At 45.5% G+C, this 26,027-nt stretch overlaps 1 protein-coding gene across 1 annotated transcript; it reads right to left on the bottom strand.

The window, feature by feature from the left end:
- Nucleotides 1-1,312: 1,312 nt before the first annotated feature.
- GCHFR (GTP cyclohydrolase I feedback regulator) lies at nucleotides 1,313-26,027 on the bottom strand. Its single transcript, XM_040332523.1, has 3 exons — nucleotides 25,867-26,027; nucleotides 2,181-2,275; nucleotides 1,313-2,052 (listed from the first exon to the last, which is right to left on the bottom strand). Exons 1-3 carry the CDS (start codon nucleotides 25,900-25,902, stop codon nucleotides 1,929-1,931), a joined length of 255 nt encoding a protein of 84 aa, XP_040188457.1. The 5' UTR covers nucleotides 25,903-26,027; the 3' UTR covers nucleotides 1,313-1,928.

The following is a 26,027-nucleotide window of genomic DNA, read 5'->3' as shown; positions in this document are numbered from 1 at the left end:
TTTACACAACAGTTTTGGCCTGAAATACCACTGTTGATCTGAAAACCTAAAGTAATTAGATCAAAACAAGTCACAATTGCTTTGTAAGTTCTTAAAGTGGATGTAAACCCCCAATTTTTTTTTTATGTCACAATGTAGAGAATAAGATTTCCTATTATCTGTGCCCAGTCTTGCCACACAGAGTTAATCCAGCTCTGAGCAATCCTCTTTTATTGTTCAGTGAAAATTAACAGACTTCTAGATAAAACCCTGTCTAAATAAAAAGTCCATTCCTCGCTTCTTGCTTTGAGTGACAGGTTATTTACATATCTAGCTTGGACATTTTTATCATATGTTATGTTATGTTTATCATAATATGAGGTAATCCACAGTATAAAAAAGTGAGACATCCACCCCTCCCCCACATAACACATCCTGGTAATATACAATGACCTGTGGATCACCTCATATTATGATTAGCATAACATATGATAAACATGTCCAAGCTAGATATGTAAATAACCTGTCACTCAAAGCAAGGAGAGAGGCTTTCGGACTTTTAATTTAGACAGGGTTTTATCTGGAAGTCTGTTAATTTTCACTGAACAATAAGGCTCTGTTCACACCTAGGCGTATATACGCCTGAAGCGCGACGCCGCAGCAGCCCCTAAGACGCTGGAGGGATGATTTTACATTGCCCTCTATGGAGATGGTTCACATCTCCACGCCGAACGCCGTACGCCTGCCGCCTGAAAACAAGTCCCGGTCTTTTTTTCAGGCGGCGTTCGGCATAGGAGATGTGGACCTGGGGGTAAGCTGCATTCACAATCGCGGCGACAAAACGCCGCAATTTGTCGCCGCAATTCACGGGACAAAACGCCGCGATTAGGTACGCCAAGGTGTGAATGCAGCCTAAAAGAGGATTGCTCAGAGCTGGATTAACTCTGTGTGGCAAGACTGGGCACAGATGATAGGAAATCTTATTCTCTACATTGTGACATCCACTTTAAACATAAAAATGGGAAATGGAAGCTTGCACCCAGAAAATCTGGAAGTTGTTGATGATGACCGCCCTTCTAAAAAAAATATATATAATATATTGGCTCCCTAGCTGTCATCCTGCTCCAATGGCTTTAGGATTTTTACTGCTTAGTCACAAATATGCAAATTAGAATCTCAGAATTTTTTGATATGCATGCTAATTCTGGGTCAGTGCCTAATAATTGATATTAGAGACATCTAGGTAACCTGCCTTTCCAAGAAGTCTGCCATGATGGCCTCCATTTTTTATAAAATATAGGATTCCCTTAAATTAGACTCAAACAAATATGCATTCCTAAATCGTAAAGCATGCATACAAATGTATACTTTTTTTATTTTTTGACACAACAGACTTTGCGCTATAGCAAATGCATTGATATCCAGCGATGCATAACAGCGGCTTGGAAGAAATGTGCTTTCATTGTCCTGATAATACTAAACTACTCAAAAATAGGTCACCATAGGCTATTCTATCTCATTGCTCGCTGGACTGATCATTCTAAAGTACTAAAGGCAGGGTGACTACTTATAATTAAAGAAGACATTTTGATTCATTAAACAAATAAAATAAAAAATACAAATGTTTTAATCACATTGAAGGAACATAAGAAAATCAAGCAATAAAGATATGGATTTGTAGTTCCACAGGAATGTACAGTTGCACAGACCTAAACCATTGCCCACAGGACATTAATTAACACTGGCAGTATATTAATATTGTTGTGGCAAATTCACCATTGCAACATGCAAGCAAGATCCAAACTTATGTATAAGGATTATACTTCATTTTAAAAACTCGGCAACCCTATCTTGCACTTATCAGTGGGAAAAATTCTTCAGGAACATCGCAGGATGCTGCTCACATGGGCATCTGAAGCAGTCTTTGGTGCTGGTGAGGCACAGCATGTCTACTCCTTATGTAGGCACCATACAAGAGTCTGCCCAACTCCTGTCATACTGACAACACGGTATCCTAAATTCTCCAGCTTGTTCAGTGTCACACGTGGAGGCTCATTTACAAAATATTCTGCACTAGAACAGAAAAAGAAAAAAAATGCATTAACCACATTATACTTCAAAAATTATCACATGTCTTGCAAACATGGTATGCCTACTACATAAAACAATGTTCTTGAGTCTGTCCTCCTAGATACACTTACAAATTATTCCCAAGTACAGTTCTTCTGGTGGCTCCAAGCTTCTCCATCAACTCTGGATCAGAACTTTCATCTCCAACTATTGTAGGGCCAATCTCCTGTGTAAGACACATCCTTATTACTCTGCTGTGCAATGCATATACGGTACCTAAAGTTGGCAAATCATCTTTCATTGTCATCTTAATAGAATAGCTATTGGTATTATACTGGATTTATGTAGCACTAACTGTTTGTGCAGCACTTTACAAAATGGGGAGAGCTAACAATCTAAAAGTTTATCACATAATTCAGTGTATAGTGGAAATCCGAGGATCTACTAGTAGTTGGAAAACATGTTTTCCTGACAGACTCCATGGCAGCCTACGTGTGGGTTAATCCCGCCTCTCATACCTCATAGGACCCTACTCCTATAAAGCTTTGCTTCTCCCAATAGACTGTGTTCCTTTTTTGTCCTCCTCCTAGGACCTAGGTTGTTTTTACCTAAGAAGAAGTATGTCCCTCGGTCCGAAAGTCCTGGTAGTTATGCCTTTTTCCATTAAATCTTGGCTATTAGCAAGATGGACGTCTGCAGTAGGTTTATGGTGCTTACTAACCTGGCATTGGCAGGTAAGCGGTAGAAATTGGCCATACATCCTGGCTATTAGCAGGAGGCTTCGTTTCTAAGTGACCCAGTCTACACAATATGGGCAGCAGTGGCCCCTTGCTCCAGGCGGGATCGCGGGACTTCATGGTGGTAATGTATATTTTTACTTACTCATGGCAGCCGGTTTTCGTATGTTGTCTGTCGTTTAGGAGGTAACTATGGCCGCTGGAACGCATTGCGTTCCGGCCTCGCCGCCTTCAGATGGTGTTGCGCGTGCGCCGGTCTCGTTTCCCGAACGAGGCTTGGTTGCACACGCGCAGTTCCGTCCAGTTGGTAGCGATCGCGCATGCGCGGGTGACGCCGGACACTGCGCAAGCGCGTGACGCACACGTCCGAGCGCGGTGACGTCATCGCGTGGTGGCAAGTTTAAATAGCTGTCAGATACAGCTATTTGGTGGCACAATCCGAGAGCAGTGTATACTAGGTGTATTCGTTTGTCCTAAAGGTAAGAAACAGCGCTGGTTCACTGCCTTTGTGTTTGGTTATATTTGTGCTGGTTCTCATTGCCTTACCATTTTCTTTTTTTCACTGGTCTGTTTCAGTATTGTATACCTTCTCTGCTATGGATGTGTCACCGCCCCCCTGTGGCCAAACCTTACGCTGCAGGTAGGATGGAATTATTTTCCCTCTACCTGTTTTCTATTGGGTTTTTGGCTTTAAAAAAAAAAATATATATATATATACCTTTTTTGTCTTTTCTGTTTCCAGTCCCTCTAGGTCTATTCCTCAAATAATAGCACGTGAAGATAATGTTGATACTCAATCGCAAAAACATCAATCAAATTCTAGAAGCTCTAGATCTTCATCTAAACATTATAGAGAAGGTTCTAGATCCTCATCTGGTCACCGCTCTCGCCGCCATTCCAGTCACTCTGGAAGGAATTCCTGTTGGGGATGTAGAGCCCAGGTCCCAGAAGGAAAATCCCTCTGTGAGCCATGTTATTCCCGTGCTGTAAGGGAAAGAGGGGGTGAAGACCAGCAGGTGGAAGCCCTGGTCAGAAGAGTGGTCCAAGAGTCCTTGAACGGCTCTAATCCCGCCCAAGCGGTTGTTCCTCCTGTTGAACCATCCCCAGTCCTGGTGCAGGATGATCCTGAAGTTGCGGGGCCCTCTCGAGTTAACCGCTCCCCAAGTGTGTCTTCAGACAGTGATATGGAAAATGTCAATTATGCTGCAGGTTTTGATTTTTCCCTGGTTCCAACATTGGTAAAAGCAGTCAAGGACGCTTTAAAGTGGGAAGATCCAGTAGAAGCACCTTCCAAGCAAAGGAAGTACTTCAACCAGCTTAAAAAAGACCGCCCAAATTTTCCCCTCCTTGGTGAGCTAGGAGATGTAATTACAGATGAATGGTCCAGCACAGACAAGAAAAATTCTTTACTATCCAAGATAGCGACGCTGTACCCATTCAAAAGTGAAGAGGTGAGACACTTAGAGTCAGCTCCTCTAGTTGATGCGGCCTGGATGAGACTGGTGAAACATGTCACTCTCCCTTTGGAAGACACCGTTTCCTTTAAGGATGGTCTGGAGAGGAAAATAGACACTGACTTAAAACGCATTTACATTACAGCCGGCATGGCTTGTAAACCAGCCTTAGCTCTTGCAGCCCTGTCAAAAGCAATGGAGGCCTGGACAGGTGAGATGGACTCTGTATTGTCTTGTGTCTCTGAAGACATAGCCAGAAGCATTCCAGTCCAAGAACTAAAGATGGCTTCAGTTTTCTTGGGGGAAGCCTCCCTTGACCTTATCCGTCTAGTGTCTCGGGTCATGCTCTCCTCCGTGACGGCCAAGCGTGCCCTGTGGCTACGCCCTTGGGTGGCTGACCCTGCCTCTAAACAGGCATGGTGCAAGATACCCTTCTTGGGTTCTTCCCTGTTTGGGAACAAATTAGATGACGCCATCACCCGAGCCACAGGGGGTAAGTCAGGGTTCCTTCCCCAGGATCGTCGTCCATATGGACAGAAAAAATTCTTTCCCAGGCAGGATCAAGATCGGGCAAGGGAGGCTCGTCGGTACAGGCCTGGACGTGATTTCAGGAGGAACTGGAGAAGAAACCAGCCCTCTGGTCAAAAGCTGGCAAAAAGCCCTTCTTCTAGTGAACGTGACGCCCCTAAATCCTTTTGATATAGAGCCGGCCCAGACGGAAAGAGTCGGGGCTCGTCTCTTCCAGTTCAAGCATGTCTGGGCAGCCTCAATAAAAGATTTCTGGTCAGTCAAGACGGTATCTACAGGCCATTCCTGGACATTTACAGATCCCCCTATTCTTCAAGTCATTCAAACAACAATGCCATGCTCAGAGGAAAAAAGACAAGTCCTCCTGTCATACACGAGCTCCCTTGTGGCTCAAGGTGCTGCTATACACGTCCCAACGGCCGAGAGGTTCCAGGGGATGTATTCACCCCTTTTTCTGGTCCAAAAAAAGTCAGGTTCTTGGAGACCAGTGATAGACCTGACACATCTAAACACCTTTATCAAGAAGGAAAAGTTCAAAATGGAATCGCTGCTCACGATCCGTCAAGCAGTGCAACCAGGCGACTGGCTTGTGGCTATAGACCTGAAAGACGCTTACTTCCATGTGCCTATAGCTGTGGAGTTTCAGAAGTATCTGCGGTTCGCAGTAGGCAGTGTTCACCTCCAGTTTGTTTGTCTCCCGTTTGGACTTGCAACATCACCACGGGTATTCTTGAAGCTCTTACTGGTGGTTGTGGCCCTGATCAGAACCACTACTTAGACGACCTGCTGCTGCTATCGCAAAACAAGGAGCAAATTTTGATGCACCGGGGTCTGGTCATTTCCACTCTGACCGAGTTTGGTTGGCTACTAAACAAGGAGAAGAGTCACCTAGTACCGACACAATCGCTGATCTTTCTCGGGGCCCAATTCAATACATCTCTAAGTACCATCTCATTGCCCCTGGAGAAAATCCCAGTTGTGCGCGACAGGATCCGTTGCGCTCTAGAATCTCCTTTTCTGAAAGCCTCACAATGCCTCAACATTATAGGCACCATGGTTTCCACAACTCCGATGGTGAGATGGGCACAGTGGAAGATGCGGCCCTTCCAGAAGGGTTTTCTTCAGCAGTGGGATCCGAGATCACAAGACCAAATGATTCGGATAACATCACACATGCGGGAAAGTCTTCTTTGGTGGCTACTAAGGAAAAATCTCCTCAATTGCCATTCTCTAGCCCCTGTGTCTTGGATCACGATTACGTCAGATGCCAGCAACACAGGTTGGGGGGCTCTCTGCCTGAAGGAAGTAGCCCAAGGGAAGTGGGATTTTTCGTCCCAGAAAATCGTGTCCAATGTGCTGGAACTTCGCGCAGCCTTCTGTTCCCTACAAGCGTTTCTTCACCTGATAAAAGGATCTTCAGTCCTCCTAAGGATGGACAATACGTCAGCAGTGTCGTACATCAAGAGACAGGGTGGCACTCGCAGTCTGTCTCTACTGAAGGAGGTGAATCCAATTATGTCTTGGGCACAGACACACTTGAAGGATTTGACAGCTGTATATCTCCCCGGATCTCAGAATCTCCAGGCGGATTTCCTGTCATGGACATCTCACGACAACAACGAATGGTCTCTCCACAGCGAGATTTTCAGTTGGATCCTGTCACTGGATTTTTCACCAGAAGTGGATCTATTTGCATCCCCATGCAATTTCAAGCTGGAGAAGTATTACACCAGATGTCGCTGTCCCCAGGCCTTCGGGGTGGATGCTCTAACGGATCAGTGGAGGTTCCGCAGGGCTTATGCCTTCCCTCCAATTCCAGTCATCCTCAAGTTTCTATCGAGACTCAGGTGGGAGGAAGTCGAGATAGTGGCAATAGTCCCTTACTGGCCCAACAGGCCGTGGTTCCCATTGCTGTTTCAATTGAGCTTCCGGGATCCAGTTCCTCTCCCATCCAGACCAGATCTCCTGCTACAAGGATCGACTCCTCATCCATGTCCAACCCATCTACATCTGATGGCCTGATTCTTGAAAGGGGAAGGTTGGAAGCGTTAGGTTGTCCAAGCGGAGCCATCTCCACCCTATTGAATGCTAGAAGACCAAGTACTAACAGAATCTACCAAAGGATATGGTCAAAATTCTCAGACTATACCACTTCTATGGACGGTTCTCCTAGTAATCCCAGAATTCAAGACATTCTAGGTTTTCTTCAGACGGGTCTTGAGCTACCTCTATCTGTTAGCTCACTAAGAGTCCAAGTCTCGGCTATCTCCGCATTCACCGGCATATCCTGGGCCACTCACACTCTTGTCAGACAATTTTTCAGAGGAGCTATCCGACTGAGACCTCTAAGAAAGCCAAGATTCTCCAAATGGGATCTTCCGCTAGTTTTGGACTTTTTCTCAAACATGCAAAATTCAGACCAACAATCAATCAAAGCTCTTTCTCTCAAGGTGGTCTTTCTCGTGGCCATGACTTCAGCTAAAATGGTTTCAGAAATTGGCTCATTGGGGTGTAAGGAACCTTTCCTTACGTTCTTCCCGGATCGTGTGGTCTTGATTCCTATGTTAGGTCACAAACCTAAAGTTACATCAGTCTTCCATGAGAACCAGGAGATCGTCCTTCCCATCTTTCGTTCTTCTGAGGACTCTGAAATTCATGCTTTGGATGTTGGGAATGTGTTAAAACAGTATCTGGAAGCTACAGCATCTTTTCGGTAATCCGATCATCTATTTGTCTCCTTTCACGGAAAGAACAAGGGAATGCGTGCTTCCCCTAGAACTATTGCAGCATGGATTGTACAGGCCATCCAAGGGGCTTATAAAGCGAAGGGTTTGGCTCCACCGGAAGCTGTAACCGCCCATTCTACTCGGGGCGTGGCTACGTCGTGGGCGGCTGCCCGACACGTGTCTCCGGAAGTAATCTGTAGAGCGGCCTCTTGGTCATCATTGAATACATTTATGACGCACTACTGCGTAGAACGGGCTTCTTTATCGTCAGTTAATTTTGGTTTACATGTTCTATCTGTTGACAATGTCAATTAAAAACTTTTCTTTAACCAGTAAATTGCCCACCCGGGTGTGTATGGCTAGTTATTTCCCACACGTAGGCTGCCATGGAGTCTGTCAGGAAAAAGGAAAATTTATATGAAATACTTACCGTAATTTTCCTGTCCTGATGGACTCCATGGCAGCAGGAGTTCCCTCCCCTTTGCTGGAGTAGGCTATATTACGGAACACAGTCTATTGGGAGAAGCAAAGCTTTATGGGAGTAGGGTCCTATGAGGTATGAGAGGCGGGATTAACCCACACGTAGGCTGCCATGGAGTCCATCAGGAAAGGAAAATTACGGTAAGTATTTCATATAAATTTTCCTTTTTTTCACTGAAAGTAACCACTGCATTTGCGCTCAGATTTATGACAGATTTACTTAATGAACCATTGACAAGTGCTTCTTTTGTGTAAGCAGGAATGTACTTGAATGGTCATACACCAGTGTTGCCAACCTACCAGATTGAAATGTACTGGCACGACACCCGAAATTTACTAGTGCAGCCACGTTTTTACTGGCATTTCACAAAAGTTACTAAATTAAATTTTTAGGTGCAAATTTCAGTATTTAGGCTACAAACAAGGCAAATGGCAATGTGATTTAAGGTAGATATTAAAGGTAAAAAAAAACATATTTTTGTTATTTTCGATATTAGGGCAAATTATTTAGTTACATCACCCCCTGCCTCCATCCCCCTCTGCCACCAACACCCCCTGCCTTCACCCCCCTCTGCGGTGACACAATCTCCCTCTGCCTCCAATCTCCCTCTGCCTCCAATCTCCCCCTGCCTCCAATCTCCCTCTGCCTCCAATCTCCCCCAGGCCCCCTGCCTCCATCCCCCTCTGCGGTGCCACCAACAACCCCTGTCTCCATCCCCCACCCTCTGCGGTGCCACCATCCCCCTCTGCGGTGCCTCCAATCACCCCCTGCCACTAACACCCCCTGCCTCCACCCCCCTCTGCAGTGCCACCGCAGCCACCGTCACCCCCTGCCTCCAATCTCCATGCGCAGTTCCAAGCCGAACCGATCTCGACTATTTTTACTGACACATTCCCGCAACCACAGACATTTACGAACGGGGGGGAAAAGTGCCCGTTTTTACAAACTGTCCGTAAAAATACGGATGGTTGGCAACACTGTCATACACCTAGTGACCAAAAAAAAAATAAAAACGGTTATCCTTTACATACATCCACTGTACATCCAGAAAAGTATACAATAGAGATGGGCAGAACAAATCTAATTTCTGTATATGCTTTGCATGTGATCAGATAACTGAGAATGGGCATAACCCAGGAACATCAGCAATGGTCTATTGATTACTAGACAAAATCAAGCTTCTGATTAGATGAAAACTCAGTTCAACTGTACCACTATAATAAGCTTGTGGATTTACTGCTGTGATGTGGATCCTGTCGATGTTACGCCTGTCGGATCTAATGGATATCTATGCGTAACTGATTCTAAGAATCAGTCGCATAGATATGACGGCTCAGATTAGGACTTACGACGGCGTACATGGCGCTGCGCCGTCGTAACTCCTATGAGAATCTGGGCCATTTTGCCTGCTAGGTGGCGCTTCTGTCGAATTCCGCGTTGAGTATGACGTTTACGTTAGGCTTTTCCCAGCGTAAAGTTGCACCTGCTATATGAGGCGCAGCCAATGTTAAGTATGGCCGTCGTTCCCGCGTCGAAATTTTAAAAAGTTACGTCGTTTGCGTAAGTCGTCCGTGAATGGGGCTGGACGTCATTTATGTTCACATCGAAACCAATGACGTCCTTGCAACGTCATTTGGAGCAATGCACACTGGGATATTTAAAAAAATTGGGATATTATTATAACAAACAGTAAAAAATATTGTTTTTTTTTTCAAAAAATTTTATGTTTATAGCGCAAAAAAAAAAAATCGCAGAGATGATCAAATACCACCAAAAGAAAGCTCTCTTTGTGGGGAAAAAAATGATAAAAATATAATTTGGGTACAGTGTTGTATGACCGCACAATTGTCATTCAAAATGCGTCAGCGCTGAAAGCTGAAAATTGGTCTGGGCACGAAGGGGGTTTAAGTGCCCAGTAATGAAGTGGTTAAAGGAACCTATTTAGAAAAGAAAAAATGAACCTTTACAACCAGGGTTGCCAACTTTCAGTAAATTTACGAACAGTTTGTAAAATCTGTACTTTTTGCATCTGTCCTTGATTGTCCATTGCGGACATGTAGTCTGCATGTCCGTAACTGACATTCATTACCAGATGCAACAATTATGGATTTTACAACCCCTTTAAGTTTTAGTATATTTTTAACATACCATTGACTAATAGGAATCTATGTGCCACTACTTATAGTGTAAATTTCTCCTGATTGTTGCCTTTTGGCCTGTTGTTCATATACAATAAAACCTTGGTTTGTGAGCATAATTCGTTTCTGAAACATGCTTGTAATCCAAAGCAACTTGTATATAAAAGCATTTTTTTTTACAGGGTATAAAAGAGAAGAGAGACACCTCTAAGTGTAGCAATAAGTTGCTAAATGTTGTACCTTCATTAAATGTAACCATATTGCTACACATAGAGGCTCCTCTCTTCTTTTTTTTTTATACTCGGTTGTGACATGACGCTACTCTTATATCAAGACATCGCTTGTATACAGGGATGGACTGGCCATTGGGACTACAGGGAGTTTCCCGGTGGGCCGATGACTCAGTGGGCCGGCTTCAGTGACAGCGGACCGCCAATCCCCCCTCCGCTCCTCTGTCTCTCCCTTTCCGCAGCGCTCACCTCCTCTCCCTCCCCGCAGCGCTCACCTGGGGGGGAAGCAGAGAAGCAGGGGGAGGACCAGAGGGGACGACACAGGAGCATGGGGGAGGGGACAGAAAGCTGACTCAACAGCTATGGCCTGGGAGTTTCTCCCTTCTGCCTAACCTTGTCCCAAAGGGGGGGCACCAAACTGATTCTTTGTCTAGCTTCCCCACTGGTACTGCATATAAGAGTACCAGTACCAGTCATTCTACTCTACTAAAGTAGAATGGCTAGTGGCTAGTGAAGGGGGAGAGGGGGCTTGGGTGGCTGGGGGGGGGGGGGGGGGGGTGAGGGAGTTGTCTGGCCGCCATGGGAGAGACCCGTCAAAGTGGGCCAGTCTGGATGAAGTCCAGGGCCAAATTTTTGTCCCAGTCCAGCCCTGCTTGTATATCAAGGAAAAATAAATTAAAATATTTTGCTTGTCTTGCAAAACACTCTCAAACCAAGGTTTTACTGTATAGACCTATCACACTGCCTGTCCAAAGGTGACAAAGCTGCTCAGTACGGTTGTCACTGTAGGACAGGAAGTGATACTAAATAACATTCTTATTCCACAAAAATATTCCATACACATACACTAGTTAAAGTGGTTGTAAACCCCTTTTGACTACTTTTACCTATAGGTAAGCCTAGAATAAGTCTTACCTATAGGTAGTGGAAATATCTCCTAAACGTGCGCCGTTTAGGAGATGTTGCACTTGTAGTCCACCGAAAATGTTAACAGGGCAGGCGCGGGGAAGAAACGAAACTCGGTGCCGTTTCTTCCCCAGCCTGTGCCGTTAATGGCGGCTCTCGTGCGCATTCGTGGGAGCGACGTCACGCCGCTCCGGCGAATCATAGCCGGAGTCCACAGCCCAGAAGGAAGAGGAGACAGAAGATGGACGATGCCTACACAGGGGACATCGCTGGATTCTTTTGCAGGTAAGTGTCACATAATGGGCTAGTATGCAATGCATACTAGCCCATTATGCTTTTAATTTGCAGGCTTTTCAGGTAGCAAAAGAGGAAGTAAAACCCATCGGGGTTTACTTCCTCTTTAATGGAACTGTAATATATATTTTTTTAATGAAATCATTTCTAAAGGCTTGTTTACGCTAGCAGTTTGGTGGTGGTAAAATCATGCAGTTGAGCTGTGTTTTTATCACCCCTCAATGCTTTCCCTTTACCTGGAAAGGCGACGGATGGGGGTGTACACATACCATGGCTGCAACGCTTTGCTTCATGGCCAAGACAGTAATTATACCCCCAATGGAATTGGGGTTACGTTGCAACCGCCCAACTACCACGCACAATGCACATGGTTGTGGCATGGTGATCCAGCATTTAGGGGGGATACAATGCCTTCTCACTGCCTGTCAAATGTGGATCACTCTTTAGAGAGCAAAGCAAGTGTAATCAAGGCCTTACTTGTTCTTCTGCCTCCTTGTAATGTCCTTTATGAGTTCCCAAACACCTTCTTCTCCCTCCTCATTTCTGTTTGGAACAAGCAGTACGGGTTACTTTTGGTCATGAGCACTGCTCTATACACATTATATATCCCATAGTCTATCTTGGGAACGAGCAAGAGAGGGTGGCTATATGCAGTGGCGGTTCGTCCATAGAGGGTGCTGGAGCGCCCCCCCCCCCTGTCTGGCCCTCGCACAGCCACTGAAATACATAGATTCATGCATTGCATGAATCTATGTATTTTCGCCGCTACCGCCTATTATTCAGATGGCCGGATCGCTGAGCGCCGGGCGATCTGAATAACGGCAGCTAGTTGGCTGTGTGGAAGTGCCTATCAGCGTCATCGAGGGCGGGAGAAGACATCGAGGGACGGTAGAAGTACGGCTGACCCCAGAAAGGTAAGTGCCAGGCGGGGGGGGGGGGGCATTTTACAGGTCACAGTGGCAGCATTTTACTGGGCACAGTGGCTACAATTTCTGGGCACAGTGGTGACAATTGATGGCACATACAGGTCACAGTGGCAGCATTTTACTGGGCACAGTGGGTACAATTGCTGGGCACAGTGGTTACAATTGCTGGGCACAGTGGTGACAATTGATGGTACAGTGACTGCATTTGATGGGCACAGTGAGGCTGCAATTGTTTTTTTTCTCGTTTGCACCCCCCCCAAAAATTTTGAGCGCCAGCCGCCACTGGATACATGCCTACATATAGTGGGACCATAGAGAATGAACGTAGTCACCCTCTAAGCCTAGGGTCACATCTTTGGGGTTCTGTGTGGGCGCGTTTGCATTCGTTAAAACGGGTTGCTGTACCTGTGGGAAACATGAAAAATAAAGTGCCCAACCCTTTTCTAAACTGCAACTGCACAGAACTGCAGGATTATTTTGAACCACGCGATTTTATCACATGTGAAAATGTCATGCTTTTCCAGTGCATAGGGGGTTTAAGAATTAATGGCATCTTCACACGCTAATCACCCTGTGTGATGTAGATTTCCCTGCTGAACGCCCCTACCCCCATGGTACCTGAGGCTGCAAAGAAAGGAACTGGGGAATCTCTGTCCACAGTGCCTTTCTCTGCTATTTCACCAAAGCCCCTAAAAAGAACTATTAAAAGCCAGCAGCTACACATACTGCAGCTGCTGGCTTTTAATAAATGGACACTTACCTGTCCTGCTGTCCCTCGATGTCGACAGTAGGGTTCCCGGCGTGAAGCCAAAAGGCTACACGCCGGGAACCCTACTGCACATCCGCAAGGCCCCGCTCCCCTCTCCTACCAACACCCTCATGGGGTGCATACCATTTCCTTTTGGACTTCTGGCAAAAAAATTGAGAGTATACTCTGCCCTCATATGTTTTTAACTACAATACATTGAAAAGCACTACATCAATTCAACAGATAATAAAAAATATTCTTGCTTAATTATACCCCTGAAGAAGGAAACACATATGCACTCTGAAACGTGTCGGTGCAAGAATTAAAGTATTTAAAATGATGTGATGATGTTGACAACACTGTAAATATGTTTAAGCATGCTATGTATTTGTATATATGTGTGTCTGATACATACTTTTTTTTAAGAAGTTGGGGCCAGATTCACAAAGCACTTACGCCGACGTATCTAGAGATGCGCGGCGTATTTGAAAATTGCGCCGCGCGTATTTTTGCACCATATCCTCAAAACGAGATATGCCTGAAAACCAGTTTTTTCCTTCCGACGTAAAACGATTACACCGGCGCATCTTGGAGCGCAAAATACGCTAGACACACCATTGTTTTGATAGGCAAAGATGCAAACGAGGGAGATACGGCGATCCACAAAATTAAGTTTGTGCGGCGTAGGCTACGCCGTGTGCGCATCTGTTAGTTTCCCGGAGTAAAGTTACACTTTATAAAAGGTGCCTTAATTTTACACCAGCCGTGTAAAGGTCAGCTAAAGCAACACCATTAAGGAAGAGCTGAGCACACACACTTGCCGGACTACAATCTGTATGCCAACATGCCAGGGGCATCCATGGTCATAGCTATACTAGTGACTTTAGAGGCGCGCAGAAGGAAGAGGGAACAGAGGAGGAGGGCACAGGAGAGGATATACCGCACACGCCTAGATGTCTTTCGCATGACTGCTTCTGAGGTGTATCGCACCTTCAGATTCAACCGTTAAGCCATCCTGGAATTAGCCACAACCCTGCAGGATGACATCACCAGCCCAACACAACGCTCACATGCAGTGCAGCCACTGATCAAGGTCCTGGCAACACTGCATTTCCTTGCCAGTGGCTCTTTTCAGCGCACAAGTGGAGCTGTGGCTGGGATGTCACAATCCTCCATGAGCAGATGTGTGCACCAGGTTGTCCCTGCAATTCTGAGACGCATGGCCAACCAAATCATCAAACCCACCCAGGAGGTCCAGCGAATGAACACAATGACAGATTTTTACAAAACTGCCAGATTCCCACGCACTGTGGGGGCCATTGATTGCACACATGTGGCACTACAGCCCCCCATGAGACAGAGCACATGTACCGCAATCGGAAGCACTGGCATTCAATCAATGTACAGGTAATAGTTGATGCCCAAGGCCTCATATGGCACGTCCGTGCCAAACACCCAGGATCCAGCCATGACAGCTTCATATACCGTCAGAGCAACATCTCAAGAGAATTTGAACAGAACGTGTATGGGGACAGCTGGCTGGTTGGTGAGTGACATGGGTGTCAGGTATGACTGTCCCCCCCCCCCATGATGCAGACAACACGAGGGGCACATGCATGACTAACATCCTTCTGTCTTTTCTCTTCCAGGTGACTCTGCATATGCACTTGGACCCCATCTCATGACTCCATTCCGGAACCCCCAAACCCCAGGAGAGGAAAACTACAATGCTGCACACATATGTACCCGTGCAGTGGTGGAACGCACCTTTGGCCTCCTGAAGTCCCGTTTCCGATGCCTGGATAAGTCTGGGGGTACCCTGTTGTATTCCCCAAACGCTGTGTGCCAGATCATCGGGGCATGTTGCATGCTGCACAACTTCACAGTGAGAAGGGGCCTGGAGATTGACATATGTGATGACCTGACCCCCCAACCAGACATTCCCCCCCCCAACCAACTCTACCCGGTCTGCTGAGGGAACAGCAGCCAGGAGACGCCTCGCAGAAGGCACCTTTGCACAGTAAACACACACATTAAACATGGCACAATGAGAATGCATGCATGCACACCACTGTGGTCCCTAGCACACACACCCCACATCCTCATCGAATTGGATTAGACCCAAGTAAACCACATGGTATTAGGGAGCAGCAACGCCACGCCAAGGCTCCAATTATGTCACTGTGCATTAATACACCATTCACATGGACCTGGGATCACTTCTCCCTGGTCCTGGGGATCCCTACACCACCAAAAATGAGGGTGACACCCTTTTTTCAGCAGGAATGTCACCCCCTCCCCCACATTCATACATCATTCCCCATAAATATAACAAATCATAATCACAGAAAAAAAAAAAAAAGAACATCCACATTTATTGACGGCGTGAGCTACGCCTGGGCTGACCGCAGCCACGGCCATGGCCATGGGCCCTCAGGGGAGACTCATGGGGGGGGAGCAGGTGAAGGAGGAGCCTCCCCTGGGCTCTGACCACCTGCTGGCCTGCCCTCCAAGGCCACGGCTATCCTGTTCAGGCCCAGAGTGAGGGCTGCCGTATTGTCCTGGACAGCCTGGGTCGGGGCAGTCACCTCCAGGGCCATGCCTGTTGTGACGGACTGCAGCTCACAAAAGCACGTTATCAGCGCCAAAGAATTTGTGCCCACATCACTGACCGACTCCTTAATGGAGACCAGGCTCTCCTCCATCTGGGCCAAAGTCCGGGTGACCTGACCCAGATGTTGGGTCTAACGGGCCTGGTCCCTCTGCAGATTTGCAGGCAGGAACTCGGCCACCCCCCTGGTCTTCTGGGTGGCCTTCCTGCCTGCAGTTGAGTCTTGTGGCCTGGGAGGAGGGGAGCCCCCTGGGGGGCAGCCCTGTTGGGGGAGGAGTGGGAGGGACTACCCCTGATGGTGGCCTCACTGCCTCCAGATGAGGCTTGTGGCCTGGGAGCAGGGGATCCCCCTGGGGGGGCAGCTCTGTTGGGGGAGGAGTGGGAGGGACTACCCCTGATGGTGGCCTCACTGCTGTCAGCCACAAGGGGATCCACATACAAACACTCCAGAATTTCTCTGGCAATGTCCATCCGATCATCCACAACCTCCCCCCCCCTCATCCTCCTCCCCCTGAACCTCCTCATGAGGGGAGTTGTGGCCACTCCCCTGCCCTGGGGACTCCTGCCTTTCTTGGGGCTCCTCAGCAGCCTGACGTCCTGGGGTTGGTGCAGACTGGCCTGATGGCCCAGCAACCTCCTGGCCATCTGTGGATGACACAAAACATACACAGGTTGGAGGATCCACACACTTGGCACATATTCCCTTCCCCCCCCCCCCCCCCCCACACATGCTACTCGCCAGATGGAAAAAAAAACCTTACCTGTCCTCACAGCATCATCAGAGTCAAAGCCAGGCAGGCCCACCACTTGCTGGCTGTGGAAGCACCGGCCCACCGCACGTTCCTCCTCAGTCCACCTTATGATGCAAGGTGGACCTCCTCCAGTGCCCCTGGCATGGGCTGTTTGCTGGGCCAGCTTATCCCGGACCAGGCTCCTAAGATCATTGATCTTCTTAGCAATCCCACTGGGGGTCCTTGTCTCCCCCCCCCTCCGCATTGATCCGATCCGTAATCTCCTGGATGATTACCCTCTTCCTGGCCGGGGGTATGTCCCGGCTGTCAGGGCCATGCAAAAAACGCCCAAATTGGGTGATGGCCCTGGCAAGCAAATGCTTTTCACGAACAGAGAAGTTCATCTTTCTTCTCTTAGGTGCCATCTCACCACCAAACAATCAGCACCAAACAGACACAAAAATCAGACAGAACAAACAGACACAAAAAGACACAGTACAAACACACACAAAAACACACAGAACAAACAGACACAAAAATCACACAGCAAAGACCAGAAACCAAAATCAAACAACACAAGCAGACAGCTAATACAAAAGCAACAAAAAAACACAGAAAAAACTGACAAAAAAAAACAATCAGAAAATACAGACACAAAAAACACTCAGAAAAAAAACACAACTAATACAAACTCCTACTTCAAAAAATCTTTACTAGAACAATACTACACTAACCAACAAACAGCCACAAACAACAGAACAAAAGCACCTTGCTTCAGGAAAGGGAACAAATGGATGTACTTTTGCAATGGAAGGGCGTTTGACTGGGGCTATTTAACCACTTCAGATCCGCGCTATAGTAAAAATACGTCTGCAGCGCGGACCTGAAGTGCCAAGTGGCCGTTTTTAAACGGCCTGTCGTTTCTCTGCTGGAAGCGCGTCCTCGCGAGCGCGCTTCTGCAGAAAACTGTGTTGGCCGTGTCCCTCGGACACAGCCAATCACAGATCGTGCTGAATGGCCAATCACAGCGGCCATTCAGCATTCGATCTAGCCGTCCAATGAGAGATGATCTCGAATGTAAACAAATGAGATCATCTCTCATCGCCGGCTTTCTCTCCTTACACACAGACCGCGTGTGAGGAGAGAAAGCCTTTTACAGTGCATCCATCCGTTACAGTCAAAAAAAAAAAACAGTGAGTGACACAAAACACTACCCACAGTCCCTGCCAGTGCCACCTTACAGTGCCACCTTCCAGTGCCACCCTCCAGTGCCATCAGCCAGTGCCACCAGCCAGTGCATTTATCAGAGCCACCTGCCCCTGCCATCAGTGCCACCTGCCCCTGCCATCAGTGCCACCTGCCCCTGCCATCAGTGCCACCTGCCCCTGCCATCAGTGCCACCTGCCCCTGCCATCAGTGCCACCTGCCCCTGCCATCAGTGCCACCTGCCAAAAGTGCAATCTGCCAAAAGTGCAATCTGCCAAGAGTGCAATCTGCCAAAAGTGCCACCTGCCAGTGCCACCTGCCCGTGCCACCTGCCCGTGCCATCAGTGCCGTCAGCCATCAGTGCCACCTGCCGCCAGTGCCACCTGCCCGTGCCACCTGCCCGTGCCATCTGCCCGTGCCATCAGTGCCGTCAGCCATCAGTGCCACCTGCCATCAGTGCCACCTGCCCGTGCCACCTGCCCGTGCCATCTGCCCGTGCCATCTGCCCGTGCCATCTGCCCGTGCCATCAGTGCCGTCAGCCATCAGTGCCATCAGTGCCACCTGCCATCAGTGCCACCTGCCATCAGTGCTACCTGCCATCAGTGCCATCTGCCATCTGCCCGTGCCATCTGCCAGTCCCATTTGCCGTCAGTGCCACCTGTCAGTGTCATCAGTGCCACGTGCCATCTTTTGTCATGGCTAAAAGATCTTTTTCACTTACGGAGGCATACGAAATTATTGCGGCCGACGAGAGCAACGGGGAGCCCTGCGATTCGGATTCCTCCGCAAGGTCAGACGCCGGATCTGATGTTGACTATGAGCCGATAGTTAGCAGTGAAGAGGAAGAGGAGGAAGAGGAGGAAGAGGGGGAAGATGAGGAAGAGGAGGAAGAGGGGGAAGATGAGGAAGAGGAGGAAGAAGAGGAAGAAGAGGAGAAAGAGGAAGAAGAGGAAGAAGAGGAGGAAGAGGGTCCGCCGGCCAGACGAAGGCGTATTGCTAAGGAGGCAGTGCCATCCACCAGCACTGCTGTGCCATCCACCAGCACTGCTGTGCCATCCACCAGCACTGCTGTGCCATCCACCAGAACCGCAACACCTCGTCAAGCAAGGTCACGTACCAGTAGGTCCCATGCCAGCCTTCCCTATTCCCTTCAGTACCCCTTGTGGCTTCCTCCTAATTCAGGAGAAGCCAACATTCCCCCTTTCACGGCCCAGCCAGGAGTCCAAGTGGACACAGAAAATTTTGCCCCAATAGATTTTTTCAGTTTAATTTTTACTGAGGACTTGCTTTCCTCAATTGTTTCCCAGTCCAATCTCTATGCCCAACAATTTATTTCCAGTCACCCCACATCCTATTATGCCCGTCCCTTCCAATGGAGACCCCTTACAGTGGAAGAGTTTAAAAAATTTTTGGGCCTCGTATTCTGTATGGGACTAAACCACAAAAACGAAGTACGTTCATATTGGTCAAAACGCCCCATATACCACATGCCCGTCTTTTCCTCAAAAATGCCCAGGTCCAGATATCAAATGATTATGCGATTCCTACATTACAGTGACAATACCCAGTGCCCTCCCCGAGATGACCCAAATTTTGATAAACTTTATAAGATTCGGCCACTACTAGATTATTTTTCCCAAATTTTCCCCCAGTTGTTTACCCCGGACCAAAACATCTGTGTTGACGAGTCACTTGTCAAATTTTCTGGCAGGCTCGGCATAAAGCAATTTATGCCCTCCAAAAGGGCCCGCTATGGAGTGAAGCTCTACAAATTATGTGACCGTGCCACCGGATATACCTATGCCTTCAACATATATGAAGGAAAGGACAGCCAGCTACACCCCCCTAATTGCCCAGACTACATAGGAACCAGCGGGAAAATTGTTTGGCAACTCCTAAACCCGCTCATGGAGAAAGGCTACCACTTGTATGTGGACAATTTCTACACAAGTTTGCCCCTTTTCCGAAACTTGTATAGAAAGAAGACACCCGCATGCGGCACCGTACGGTCGAACCGGAAGGGCTTTCCTCAAAGCCTCGTCACCAAGAAGCTAAGAAAAGGGGAGACGGCGAGTGCACGCAATGAGGAAGTTCTGGCCGTGAAATGGAGGGACAAAAGGGATGTGTACGTGCTTTCTACCATCCACAACAATACATGCGTTACCATCAGAAGGAGGAATGGGCAAATCCAGAAACCTAAATGTATCCACGAATACAATAAGTTCATGGGGGGTGTCGATTTCAATGATCAAATGATCGAGCCCTACCTTTCCACAAGACGATCATACCAGTGGTATAAAAAAGTTTCAATTTACTTATTCAATTTGGCCATATACAACACGTACGTATTATATCGAAAATCCACTCCAAGACCCAAATCCTACCTTTACTTCCAGGAGGAAATCACCACTGCCCTTTTATACACCAGCAACCCACCAGCAACCATTCGATCCGATGTGGTAAGCCGACTCTACGAGCGCCACTTCCCAGATAAAATCCCTCCCGGACCAACAGGCCGAAATTCCCAAAAAAAATGCCGGATGTGCTCCAAAGATGGAGTGAGAAGAGACACCCGTTTTTATTGTGCCCAATGCCCTTCCCAACCAGGCCTCTGCATAGACGGCTGTTTCCGCCGTTATCATTCCTTACTAAATTATTAGTCACTTCCTGCCATTTACCTTTACACCCCTTATGCCTCTGCTTGCTCTGTATTTGACCCTGGCTTGTTATTTGACCACGATTCTGCCTACCGATTTTGTTTATACCTCTGCCTGATATGGAACTGACCCTGGACTGTTATTTGACCACGCTTTTGCCTACCGATTCTGTTTATACCTCTGCCTGATATGGAACTGACCCTGGACTGTTATTTGACCACGCTTATGCCTACCGATTCTGTTTATACCTCTGCCTGATCTGGAACTGACCCTGGACCGTTTGACCATTCTTTTTGCCTGCCTCTTGGACTGATCTTTTACCCTGCCAGTGGACTAGTGGGATTCAAAGCACAGGGGTCTCACATGTGAGGGGCTCCAGAATTGTTTTTCTGGATGAAGAAAACTATTGTTTTTGTTTTCTCATTCTAGATTAGGGTCTGGTTGCCCGGAGGCTTCAAAGAGATTTGGGTGGGAGAAGCCTCTACCCCTGTCCCCATTCTGTCCTGAACGAGGCCCTACTTCTGCCTGCTGCCTGTAGGACCTATGCCATCATGCCTGTTGCCTGGACAATTGCATTTTCTTTTGCTGACCAAGTCCCTGCCTGCTGCCTGGACCAGTGCTATCGTCCCGTGGACAACTGCGCTACTAAAACCACAGGTACATTTTTTGTTTACCCTTTGCTTAGCATAATGTATTTTGGTGTGTAATTCTTGTCATGTGTATGCTATGTGTCCCTAGAACACCGGTTGGTCTTCCTTGCATGTTGGGCCTCTGTATGTGGTCAGGCTGTGAAAAAGTCCCACACATGTGGTATCGCCATACTCAGGAGGAGCAGCAGAATGTATTTTGGGGTGTAATTTTTGCTATGTACAGGCTATGTGTTGGCAATATCTTATAAATGGACAACTTTGCGTAAAAAAAATGCGTTTTCATTTTTTTCCCACATTTTCCAAAAACGTTTGGAAAAAAATGAATCGTTCAAAAGACTCATTATGCCTCATAGATTATACGTTGGGGTGTTAGCTTTCCAAAATGGGGTCACTTTGTGGGCATTTCCATTGTCCAGGTGCTCCAGGGCCTTCAAAAGTGTAATAGGTAGTCAACAAGTTGGATGTGTAATTTATGCTCCTAGAACACCTGATGGTGCTCCCTGCATATTGGGGCTCTGTATGTGGCCAGGCTGTGAAAAAGTCCCACACATGTGGTATCGCCATACTCAGGGGGAGTAGCAGAATGTATTTTGGGGTGTAATTTTTGCTATGTACAGGCTATGTGTTGGCAATATCTTATAAATGGACAACTTTGCGTAAAAAAAATGCGTTTTCATTTTTTTCCCACATTTTCCAAAAACTTTTGGAAAAAAATGAATCGTTCAAAAGACTCATTATGCCTCATAGATTATACGTTGGGGTGTTAGCTTTCCAAAATGGGGTCACTTTGTGGGCATTTCCATTGTCCAGGTGCTCCAGGGCCTTCAAAAGTGTAATAGGTAGTCAACAAGTTAGATGTGTAATTTATGCTCCTAGAACACCTGATGGTGCTCCCTGCATATTGGGGCTCTGTATGTGGCCAGGCTGTGAAAAAGTCCCACACATGTGGTATCGCCATACTCAGGGGGAGTAGCAGAATGTATTTTGGGGTGTAATTTTTGCTATGTACAGGCTATGTGTTGGCAATATCTTATAAATGGACAACTTTGCGTAAAAAAAATGCGTTTTCATTTTTTTCCCACATTTTCCAAAAACGTTTGGAAAAAAATGAATCGTTCAAAAGACTCATTATGCCTCATAGATTATACGTTGGGGTGTTAGCTTTCCAAAATGGGGTCACTTTGTGGGCATTTCCATTGTCCAGGTGCTCCAGGGCCTTCAAAAGTGTAATAGGTAGTCAACAAGTTAGATGTGTAATTTATGCTCCTAGAACACCTGATGGTGCTCCCTGCATATTGGGGCTCTGTATGTGGTCAGGCTGTAAAAAAGTCTCACACATGTGGTATCGCCATACTCAGGAGGAGTAGCAGAATGTATTTTTGGGTGTCATTTGTGGTATACACATGCCATGTGAGAGAAATAACCTATTACAATGACAATTTTGTGAGGGGAAAAAAAAAAAAAAAAAATATTCATTTTGCAAAGAATTGTGGGAAAAAATTACAACATCAAAAACCCCATCATGCATCTTACTAAATACCTTGGAATGTCTACTTTCTAAAAAGGGGTCATTTGGGGGGTATTTGTACTTTCCTGGCGTGTTCAGGGCCCCAAGAAATGAGATAGGCACCGGTACAACAGGTGTGATATTTTTTTTATGATTTGCACCATAGCTTGTAGACTCTCTAACTTTCACAAAGAGCAAATAATATCCACTAATTTGGGTTATTTTTACCAAAGACATGTAGCAGTATAAATTGTGGCCAAAATTTATGAAGAAAAATTTATATTTTGCTAAATTTTATCGCATAAACTAAGAAAAATTCATTTTTTTTCCAAATTTTCCGCCTTTTTTCATTTATAGCGCAAAAAATTAAAAGTCCAGAGGTGATCAAATACCACCAAAAGAAAGCTCTGTTTGTATGAAAAAAAGGACAAAAAATTCATTTGGATACAATGTTGTATGACTGAGTAATTAACATTCAAAGTGTGAGAGTGCTGAAAGCTGAAAATTGCTCCGGGAACGAAGGTGGTTTAAGTGCCCAGTAAGCAAGTGGTTAAGCAGCACAGGGCGATTCTCACTAAGTATGCCTGGTCTTTTTCCTATCTCACTGATTGCGCCGGGCCGAGTTCTGCACATGCCCAGTGAGGTGCATATTCACGCACGCATGCGCAGTACGGCCGGCCCTTCATTTGCATGGGGTCACGGCTCATTTCAATGGAGCACGCCCACTTCCTTCCCACTTGCAATTACCCCGCCTTACGCCTCTGTATTTACGTTACGCAGGCGCAAATTTGGGCGCAAATGCGCTGTGGATACGGCACTTACGTCACAAAATTGAGCCGCCGTAACGTAATTGACATACGTTACGACAAACTAATTATGCGCCGCTCTACGTGAATCTGGCCCTTTGTGCCTTAAAAGTCCACTACAAGGGGAGCTTGTTTTTTCTCCATTTCACTGGATGTGGCACTTAAATGCTCAATATTACCAACTTATATTCTTTTGTATTTTTGTTTATAGTGCAAAAAATAAAAACCGCAGAGGTGATCAAATACCACCAAAAGAAAGCTCTATTTGTGGGAAAAAAAGGACGTTAATTTTTTTTGTGAGCCACGTCGCACGACCGCATAATTGTCAGGTAAAGCGACGCAGTGCGAATCGCAAAAATGGCCTGATCATTTGGCAGCCAAATCCTCTGGGGCTGAAGTGGTTAAAGGCGTTCCTAACAAATTATAAAAAAAAAAAGACAGAAAAACGATATCTTTTTTTTTTTCTTTAAAAAAATACAATTGTAAAAAATATATACAGTATATATATACAGTGTGTATATATATATATATATATATATATATATATATATATATATATATATAAAACAAAAACTACTGACACCATCCACTGCATGCGTTTGAGCTTTGGGGTGCCCACCCTAATGCAATAGGCTTCAGACACCTATGAGGGGCACATTTGCTTGTGGGTTGGGAAACGAGGTCCCTGACCCATATATGTGTGAACCTCGTGTTAGGCTGGCCAGTAAGGATGAGTTCAGGCGTGTTCACAAGTCCATGTGCCCGTGCCTGTGCCCGCCAGGAACCTGACACTTTGCAGTGCTAATCACAGGCAGTGAGACTTTTCCCAATCCCCGGCTGCATAGATCGGCAAATGTCTCACTGCCTGTGATTAGCGCTGCAGAGTGTCAGCTTCCTGGTGGGCGTGGGCACGTGGAGTTGTGATCACGCCTGAGCCCATCCTTACTGGCCAGAGCAGCAATAGAAAAAAAGAAAATAAATTTGGAGGATCAACCGGTGAAAAGAAAAGAGAAACGTGTGGAAAAAACAAACAACAACAACAACAACAAAAAAACGTATGCGGTCACCACATCTAATGAGCAGTAAACTGAACTACCACCAATTTCTGTTCTTGGCTCTAGGTACACTTTGCCAGCTGATGTCTGTACTATAATATTAATGCTACAATGGGGAACAGGAATACATGACTTCTGTTTAAGTGATCCTAAGAACAGGAATGAAACATTAATTTGTAACACTTGCTCTTAGTAAATAATTATTATTATTAATATTAATAAATGAATATAAAAATAAAAGTAATAATACACTGATCACCAATAATAATAATAATAATACACTGATCACCAATAATAATAATAATACACTTATCACTAATAATAATACACTGATCAATAATAATAATAATACACTGATCACCAATAATAATAATGCACTGATCACTAATAATAATACACCGATCACCAATTATAATAATACACTGATCACTAATAATAATAATACACTGATCACCAATTATAATAATACACTGATCACTAATAATAATACACTGATCACCAATTATAATAATACACTGATCACTAATAATAATAATACACTGATCACTAATAATAATAATACACTGATCTCCAATTATAATAATACACTGATCACTAATAATAATACACTGATCTCCAATTATAATAATACACTGATCACTAATAATAATAATACACTGATCACTAATAATAATACACTGATCACTAATAATAATACACTGATCACCAATTATAATAATACACTGATCACTTACTAATAATAATAATACACTGATCACTAATAATAATAATACACTGATCACTAATAATAATAATACACTGATCTCCAATTATAATAATACACTGATCACTAATAATAATAATACACTGATCTCCAATTATAATAATACACTGATCACTAATAATAATAATACACTGATCACTAATAATAATACACTGATCACCAATTATAATAATACACTGATCACTAATAATAATACACTGATCACCAATTATAATAATACACTGATCACTAATAATAATACACTGATCACCAATTATAATAATACACTGATCACTCACTAATAATAATAATAATAATACACTGATCACTAATAATAATAATACACTGATCACTAATAATAATAATAATAATAATAATAATAATAATACTACACTGATCATTGATAATAATAATAAACTGATCACTAATAATAATAATACACTGATCACTAATAATAATAATAATAATAATAATACACTGATCATTGATAATAATAATACACTGATAACCAATAATAATAATAATAATAATAATAATACACTGATCACTAATAATAATAATAATAACAACAATAATACACTGATCACCAATAATAGAACACTGATCCCTAATAATAATAATAATACACTGATCAGCAATCGGGCAGTGTATAGCAATGCAGACTCCATGCACCGTGCACTCACCAGGCGGATCTGGGTGCTGATCAGTATGTACGGCATAATGATGATGATGATGATCGCCCCTCTCCTCTCCTCTTCTCTCCTCTCCGCTGTCACTCCACCAGATCAGATTCAGGGCTCTCTGCTGATGTGACCTTCGGCATTCTTGACACGTCTCCACTCGC

The sequence above is a fragment of the Rana temporaria genome, chromosome 13 (assembly GCF_905171775.1).
Source record: "Rana temporaria chromosome 13, aRanTem1.1, whole genome shotgun sequence".
Lineage (NCBI taxonomy): Eukaryota > Metazoa > Chordata > Amphibia > Anura > Ranidae > Rana > Rana temporaria.
Note: the sequence above shows the minus strand (reverse complement) of the source record. Positions and strands in the feature narration are given on the sequence as shown.